Below are 8,831 nucleotides of genomic sequence, written 5' to 3' on the forward strand. Positions count from 1 at the left end.
CGCCATGTTTGGTGTGGGCGCGTGCGCCCTCGTCCTGACGTCACTTCCGGTGCGCCGCTTTCGGGTCCCTGTATTAGCGCGTCACCCGGCCGGATCGGTCTTTCTCGCCGGGACGCGGTCGGGTGAGGACGCACTGGGAGCCGGGTACTGTAGGAGGGTCGTCTGACTGCGGGGGTCGGTTGCTGGGGACCACAACGTTGGGGGCGGTACCTGCTGGGGACTCCCTTGCCTTGCTTGTGGCCCTACTCTGGTGCAGTTTAGTGCCGGGACATGGATTGTGGGGACGGCCTGCCCGGAAGTGCCTTGCGAGGGCTGCGACCTCTCTTCAGGGACCTCTCCCACATCCCCCCTTTGCGCAGCCTGTGCCTCTGCACCCCTTTCACAGTCTCCCCTGGTGCCTGCGGGGTCTTTGGGGGGTCCACTGGCGCAATGTTGTCTGTGGAGGTTTTTTCCTCCATTATGGACAGGATTATGTCCCGTATGGAACGTGCGCTGGCGCAGCGCCTTCCACGGAAGCGCGTTTTGCCGGCTCCCTCCCCGGTCCTTTCTGGGGACTCTGAGGAAGAGGGGAAAATTTCTGCTGCGGCTGCGCAGCCCGACCTGGGGGACTCCTCCCAGGCGGAGTCTGGTAGTGGCGACGAGTCGGGGACTGCCCTTATGGTCCAGGAGCGCGAATTGGACAATTTTTAAAGCGACCTGTGATTGGAGGACAGGCGAATGAATGACATGAATCGCCTTGTCCAATCACAGGAAGATCAGTGCTTTAGGGGGGTATCTGATGGCACTCGGGGGAGCACTGCTACAAGAAGCAGCAGCCACAGGACGTGGGACACATCCCATTGGTGGTAAGTTATGTCCCTGGGGCTGCGTACCAAAACAAATTGAACTAAACTTCAGCTTGAAATATTTTGTTTTGCCCAACTAGAAATAATTTTAAAAAGTACCTTTTAAGCTTAATAATTTTTTGATCATAGCAGACATGCTTTCATAAATACTGGTTTGAGTTGACATGCTCATATGATCAGAACAGTTTTATTGAATTGCCGTAATCTGCGACTATAGCAATCAAATAAATCGCTCTTGAAAAGATAACTAACTACAATTATCTTGTTCTCTGCTCATATCAGAGCGGTCTTTCCTTTTCTGTCATCTCTTGTACATAACTTTTTAGACATGTCTTTTCACAGGATATTTAGTTCTATACTATTATACAGTATATATAATGAACTGAGCCATCACAAACCGCTGATTGCCAGGTTTCCGATCGTCTCCCTGCACTTAGCGGTGAATGACGGTCACAGCTCCTAGCACGGATTCCCTTCCCTCTCCCTATTCCTCCAGCATGGGGGGGGTGCTCAGTTGGCTCTAGAGAGGCGGACCCAGCAGTCAATCAGGCAGGCAGCAGGGTGGATCCCAGCTATATTGTCAGGATCTTTCCTGGGTGTAGCCCGGCTCTGCACTGTCAGCATATAACGGGCTATAGCCCACTATATGTTGAGTTTTGGGTCACAGGAGGACATATTTTATTAGGTATGTACACGGTGCAAGGTCTATTTGTCATTGCATACATAATCACTTTGTTTGGTGATTGTGCTTCACTCCTAATTCAGTACATGTCGATGGGTCAAGTCTAACTGACTGATAGCAGTGGGCTTTTTAGAAGGCCGAGCTTTAGATAGTAGTTATTAAAGCCGGGCTCCAAGTAGATATAGCTACTTCAAGTACCTGGATTTTTCATTATATCTTGTAATCCATTATAAAGCATTCCAGCTATGAAAGGTAAGCACCAAAGAGGATCTGTTGCAGCCCTGGTGTGCTGGCATGAGGAGAGCACAGAGTGTGAGCAGAACAATCACCTCATCCTGCTGCTCCCTTATTGTCAGTAGCCTGGTTGTGTTTCTGGCCAAGCTGTGCTGCCACTGCAATGGAGGTCTAGAACCCTGGTGTCCTGGATTACAGGGTGCCTGGATCACAAGGCTGTCTGTACAGATTGACAAATTGATTTACAAGTAAAAGAATTCAAATTGATGCATTTCCTCTGTATTAACAGCATGTCTAGAGTTCAGCCTTATGCAGCAGTCATAATTACATTGCCGCATGTACAGAAGGCCCCCAGAATTATAATATGGAGGGACAAACTAGGACAAAATAGGAGTTATGTCATGGGTTTTCAGTCAAATGATAAAAGAACTTGCTGTGTAAATATTGAAACTATATTGTAGCTTCTCTTTAACGCTGCTTGCAGAAAAATGCCCAGAAGAAACGTTTCCGAGCGGAGAATGATGGCGATGATGAGGCTGTAGAGAAGACATCCCAATATAAAGGTGAATTTCTTCTCCGCTGAAATTCTGTTATAACCTTTCCATTGCTGCAGTGTGACCTTTTTTTTTTTTTGTTGGGTGGCTAAAAATAGGCTCAACTGCATTTCATTCCATTTGCCAGCAACCACACAAATGTGAAATATTATTTTCTCTCTTGTCCATTGAGAGACATAGGAAGTCTTAAACTTTCAGATTGTCACCTAGATGAGGATTGTACACTGGCATTTATAAAAAAAAACTGTAGGTGAGCCCAGGGTAGAACCCTTCCTATTTCCTGAAGTCCATTGAGGGAGACCGATCCTTTCCCTCTGTGTTTATGATCGTGCTCACTGTACTGCTTTACTGCAAAACTAAGGCATTCTGATAGGAGGAGGGATTATACACTGGGCTTGCCTACAGGTGTTTTTGTTTGCGTTCAACCTCCAGTAGATGCCACTACTTGCTGTGTCCCCAAATGAATGAAAATGAAAAGAATTAAAATCCTGTTTTTTGCTGTTTGGGTCTTTGCTGTACACAAAACAAAACATTTGGGCTGCAGTTGGGTTTTTTAACTTGGAAACAGTTTGAAAGTTGTAAACCATTTCCGATACTAGTATTCCCCTCCCCAGTGTTGGAGAATTTAAATGTAGAGTCTGTTCTACCTCCCTCACTAGTTTAGAACCTACAATCCGTCATACCTCCTTCACTAGATCTGTCATATCTACCTCAATGCTTTACAACCTATGATCTTTTCTCCTGACCCCCTCATCTTTTTCTCTGACAGCTGGCGGCTCTGGGATACATCGACCTATTCAGAAAAAGCCAGACTTTGGAGGGAATTACAAATCAAAGGTAAGTGTTACTACACCAGTGAGATGAGATGTCCTCCAGGTGTCACCACCATAACATTTCTCCTCTTTGGTGACTGGAAACGATTGATCCCTTGTCTGTGGGGAAGGGGGCAGCATTTTGGAATACCTTTTTTTTAGAAGACATTGAGGAATTTGTAAAGCTTGTGTGTGTTCTTTCTTAGGTATAAACTCCACACAGTCTAATTATCTAAATATTGCTTGATTTATTTGAAGATTGGGACTTTATATTACACACACACATTGGGATTGGGACTGTAACACACACCCCCACACACACACCCCTCTCTTTTAGAGGTTAATTCCTGTCTGGGAACATCCCTCAATATTATAGAGCTCCCTTGTCCTAATGTCAGGGGTGAAAGATTCCTTATCTAAGCTTTCAACTGTTATCTAGTTTTATATTTTCATGGACATTTCTAGTCTGTCCTAGTTTCCTTTTCCTAAAGTCAAGGGTTTGGGGTAATAGGCTTGGGCCCTCCACACCTACAATTTTCTTTTTGCTGACTAACTTACCTGCCGATCTAAATGAATTCATTTCCTTAGTATCGTCCACCTGTGTTCATCTTCAGGTTGATGATTGGCTTTCCTCCACATTGTTGGTGGTAAAGTCTCAGTGCTCCTTCAAATACTGGTTTTCTCCTTGGAGTTTGTCAGTTCTGATCTGGACCTCCAGGTTGATCTTGCATGTCTCTCCTTGACAGTGACCTTTTACATATTTGGTAAATTGTTATTCATCAAGCCTCCATGTGGATGTTGATCCGAGTAAATTTCACGCCTGTTGGTTTCCTAATGCCGCACATGTCGTAGACTATTCTAAAATTCCGAGTCCCCCAATAAATGAAAAAGAAAATAAGAATTTTGTACTTCTCATAACATAATTATCCATTGAAGGACACAGGTCCCACCCCTCTGTGTTATCCATTGAAGGACACAGGTCCCACCCCTCTGTGTTATCCATTGAAGGACACAGGTCCCACCCCTCTGTGTTATCCATTGAAGGACACAGGTCCCACCCCTCTGTGTTTTTGGCCTTATGTACGGCTTGCTTACAAATCTGGTTCATGATGACTGGGGGTGGGGTTATACGGGTGCTGGCTTAACATTTTTTGTTTTGCCCCCAGCCCAAACCACCTGTAGTTGGTAGTACAACCCACATGCCATAAAGTATTTTACAATTCTGTGTCCCTCAATGGACTCCAAGAAATAGATGACATGGTAAGGGCAACAATAGTTTTTTGTTTTTTTTTGTATTATGCACTGGACAGTTGAGGTTTTGTTAGTGTTAAATCCTGGATTTGGGGTTTATGTGAAATTGGCACAATAATTGTACACACAGATTACCGTTATAAAGAGAGAACACAGAAATATAAATGCTGTTTTGTTGCTGGGTTTTCACATGTGTTTTCTCCTTGCAGAAAGGAAAAGGCGATATAACACAGAAAGGCAAACATGACCCATACGCCTATATTCCCCTGAACAAAGCCAAGCTCAACCGCAGGTAAGTGATGGATTTAATGCACCTAACCTGGAAAAGAACATGCTGCCTCCATTAGACTGACACAGCGGAATATAGTCGGAGAGATATGGAAAGCAAACTGTCAGCTTGGAGCTGTGAAGCAGGCAGCATGCCGAGTACTTCTGTGAGCCGTGTGGTCTGGCAGATTAACATTTTCTCTTTTTACTCTTCAAATCTTTTATTACATTCGGAGACATTTCTCTGACGCATAGTTTAATTTTACATCCTGTGTAAGCAGCTGCAGAGTGGACCCTTTCACATACTAGTTTTGGCAGCTCTGAATGTCGTGTCAGCTTTCTATTATGATTAGTTCTGGGAGGAATAAAGAAGCTATACTTATTTCGGAAGGTCCGCTGTGATGTTCTTTAGGAGAATAACCTCAGTTTTGATTTTTGACCATTTTTTTTTTCTTCCGGTAGTTTTAAATGACAAATTTCACATACAGACACAGGAAATAAAGGCGACACTTTATTAAATGGGGTTATTCGATATAAGGATCGTACATTAGTGGAAGAGAATAGGTCTGCTTGCAAATAATGCTGAAGTTCTCTAAGTATGAATGTATTCAGTACAAACATGTGTTACACTAATGGTAGTAAACATTGATATTCAGGGTATGTAATGCTGCCGAAAAGTGTTGGAGTGGGGACATACTACCGGAGATGGTTAGACTGCATCCATGCTGTACCTGGTGCCCTCAGCTCATTTTGCTGACAACTGCATTCTGGAGTTCTGTTCCCTCTGTTCCATCCTTTCTAGCTCTGTCGGGGGTGGCTGCGTCCTCTACCTTTTCAGCCAGTTATATGCTGATTCTGATCATAGAGGCCACAAGCACACTCCATCTCCCTCTCCTGCATATTATACATCTGACCTGCTCGTTGTCTTACTGGTTTCCAAGCCATCAACCACAAAAACTCTGCCTCTGATTTGGAGTCACTTCAATCTTTGACCGATGAGCTTACCCCCAGAGGAGTCGCAGCCTACTGTAGTTACCCTCTCATTAGAGGAAACCCTTTCAGCTCTTATTGATACAGTGTGCTCCACTCTGAAAGTAGAGGATCAACCTGTTTGCCTTTGCCAGAGCTGTCTCCAGACTCCTCAGGCCGCAAAGACTTAACCTTTGCACCTGTTTTTGCAACAATTTCTGTATGGAGATTGTAAGCATCCTGATAAGTTATTTGCTCCCTCCAAGGGCTTATTAGCCTTGCTAGACACTCACTATACCGGTCGAGGATGCATCTGTTTTCAAGGCATCAACTAAAAGTTGGAAGCCCTATCTAGAGCCTTGTTCTGTCTGGTGGGTCTTGCCCTTTACCCGATCCTGGCTGTGACTTTACTTTGTCAAACCATATCTGATTGGTCAAAATCCCTTAAAATAGATCTAACCACTGCCGTAGCTGACCCCTTCTTTATTGAACTCATAAAGCAGATGACTTCAGTTGTGATAGTTTTGCGGAATCCTCTCCTCACATCTCATTTCCTGCACGTGTCTCATGTTGGTACATAGGCGTAGGACACTTTGGCTCAAAGCCGTTGATGGACAACATCTCTTCGGCCTGGCTGTTGATTAATCTGTTGGCAAGAGCGCCCATCTTAGCAGAAGCTTTCTGTGACTGAGAAATCTTCCTTTCATCTCCTTGGCCTCCACATTGAGGAACACACAACTGTGTGCAGCTGATTCTTTGTTGTCTACTCAGAAGGTCAGACAGAGAAAAGGGGGTGTGATAGGGAAGTGTCCTAATCATGGTGAAACTAAATAGAATCAGACAGGAACATTCACATATATGTATTTCAGCCGCGTATGCAGTGGTTTGGTCAGCGTGCACCTTTAATGCACAATTCAGTAAATGAGGCCAGTAATATGATTTTTAATTGCAGCTGCTGACTTGTTTTATAATAATCTTATGTTTTTATTTTTGTGCAGGAAAAAGGCAAAGATGCAAGGCCAGTTTAAAGGACTAGTGAAAGCTGCGCAGAGAGGAGCACAGAGTGGAAGGAAAAAGAGAAACGAAAGAAGAGTATGAACCGTCCTCATTTGCTCAGTAAAGGATACCTGGCCTCGCCTTCCTGCAGGACCTCAACTCACATAAAGTGTTCCTGAATGACTAATAATACGGGATTATCAGTGGAGTGATCTGTGGTGTGCAGAGGGGTGAAGCCGCATTCGTCATTATTTCCAAAGTTGCCTCATTTTTAAGGCGAGTCATAATAGTTTTGCCAAATAAAAAGGACATTTGTGTGAGTGCATCAGAAATCTCTGCTGCCTGCTCCTGGGCGGGACCTGTGAAAAGGACTGTTTGTTCGCCCTTTAGAGCCAATGGGTTTATTCCAAGCTTTGGACAGGGGGCTCCTCCCACCTTTCCCAGGGGAAAAGGAAGTCTTCCTGATTGGAGAATCTTCATTTCAGTTTGGATATGAACTGATAGCTGATGGGATAGACAGAGATGTTCTCTGCTTGTCTGATTTGCACACTGAGGATGTTGAATTCATCTATTTATGAAGGTGTTTTGGAGTCTTGGTTTGGTTATTAAACATTAAAATCAGAAAACCTCCTTAATCATTTCCCATGTTATAATCCTGAATCCGTTTACACCACACATAATTTTAGCACTCGTGTTTTTAGAAGTCCACAGTTTTGTTTCCAGTTGTATTTCAGGTTAAGAATTCTACAACCATTTTATTCATGAGTGCTTATACTTGCGGTTCGTCACTTTCACAGTCAGACTCTATAGTGGATTTGGTATGTCTGGAAATGCAGTCCATGCATTAGGCTGTATTGATAGCTATGCATTTACACCTGAGTGTTTTGTCATGTGCTTCATGTAGAGTGACCACGCTTAACATGAAAAATCCTATCATTTTCAGTGGTGCCCATTAGGGATGCACTGATACTAGCATCAGTACCGCTACCGAGTATTTGGGCGTGTACTCTGTTGGGCCGCTGCATGTGTGAATGTGGTCTAAAACTAGAGGACAAGCAGCCGGTTGCTTCTACCAGTTCTGTTTCCAGGCTTAGGTCATCTAAAACTCCTAAGTCCACAAAGGTTGTCAGGGTGTTCCCAATCTTCAGAGAGCAATAGTTGCTGCAAAGTCTATTTGCTCCCCCTAAACCCTTATTAGCCCTGGATCTATTTATTGAGGATTTTGTGCAGAAGTTGTCTATCCCCATCTGTGGTTCAGGTGGGTTTTTTTTTTTTTAAGGGCACTTCCACTTTTGCATCCAAATTTGGGAACCTCCTCCTATATGTTTTATGTGCTCCTCCCATTAACACGCGTGTGTAATAAAAATAAGCTGACTTTTTAGCTGTTTCTTTGGAGCAGGATTATACATGGGACTCAATAGGCAACATCTAGTGGTTAGAATAGATGGCAGTGAGCTAATAAGGGACTGACAGAGTTTTTTTCACGCTTATTGATGTTTACACTGAAGTGCAAAATGTTTTGGTTAGGACAGACAGTCCTGCTCATCTAGTTTACAAGTGATGATAAAATCTGCTAGCACAGTACAGCCAGGGTTGATTATTTAAACACAACTCACCCAGATAGTGAGTACTAAGCAGGATTATTCAGTCCTGGAGTTTGCAGAAACATCATCATCAAAGAAGGGCAAGCTGCAATTCTTTTTTTTTTTTACGTTCTGCCATGTGAATGGGAACATGTAACAAATGTAAAGTTCAAATGTGGAAATGCATTATAAAAGGGTTTCAAGAAAGGTGTTTGAAACAACTTCTTGCTCAGTCTGATGATCTCACAATTTACAAGCTAGCATTTAAACAATACCTGTCTGTGCTTATTGCCCCAGACTTTCCATAATCCACTTCATAAAAAAGAAGCAACAGTCTCGGTTTGCGATCCTTGGGCGGTTTCTGATGTGACAAAGGAAGATTCATTTTTCAGGCTGTAGAACAAGGGAGGTGTCCTCACACAGGGAGAGCTGTCAGTTAGCTCAGCTTATCCAAACACATTTCTAGTGAGAGATCTAAAGTACTGCACCACTGTCGGCTCGCTCCTTCGGTAGTTCTCTGCTAGTCTAAGGACTGCAAAAGTCAAATTTTGTCGGATTCTTGTTAAATCGGCCAACATTTGATACATGGCCACCCCATGTCATTAAAATATTGAAGGCAGGTGTAAAATTATTGGCCA

General features: G+C 43.7%; 1 protein-coding gene across 2 annotated transcripts in view; it reads left to right on the top strand.

Annotated features, from left to right (window-relative positions):
- RRP12 (ribosomal RNA processing 12 homolog) overlaps positions 1-6,727 on the top strand; it is a 61,018-nt gene extending 54,291 nt beyond the window's left edge. For both annotated transcript variants that reach the window (XM_018572798.1, XM_018572797.1), the window contains 4 exons: positions 2,246-2,324; positions 3,085-3,152; positions 4,588-4,670; positions 6,613-6,727. In XM_018572798.1, coding sequence (XP_018428300.1) covers positions 2,246-2,324; positions 3,085-3,152; positions 4,588-4,670; positions 6,613-6,712 — 330 coding nt within the window. In that variant the 3' untranslated portion in view covers positions 6,713-6,727. The remainder of the gene's footprint in view (positions 1-2,245; positions 2,325-3,084; positions 3,153-4,587; positions 4,671-6,612) is intronic.
- The last annotated feature ends 2,104 nt before the right edge of the window (positions 6,728-8,831 follow it).

Source organism: Nanorana parkeri, unplaced genomic scaffold (genome assembly GCF_000935625.1).
Source record: "Nanorana parkeri isolate BGI_ZX_2015 unplaced genomic scaffold, ASM93562v1 scaffold2135, whole genome shotgun sequence".
Classification (NCBI taxonomy): Eukaryota; Metazoa; Chordata; class Amphibia; order Anura; family Dicroglossidae; genus Nanorana; species Nanorana parkeri.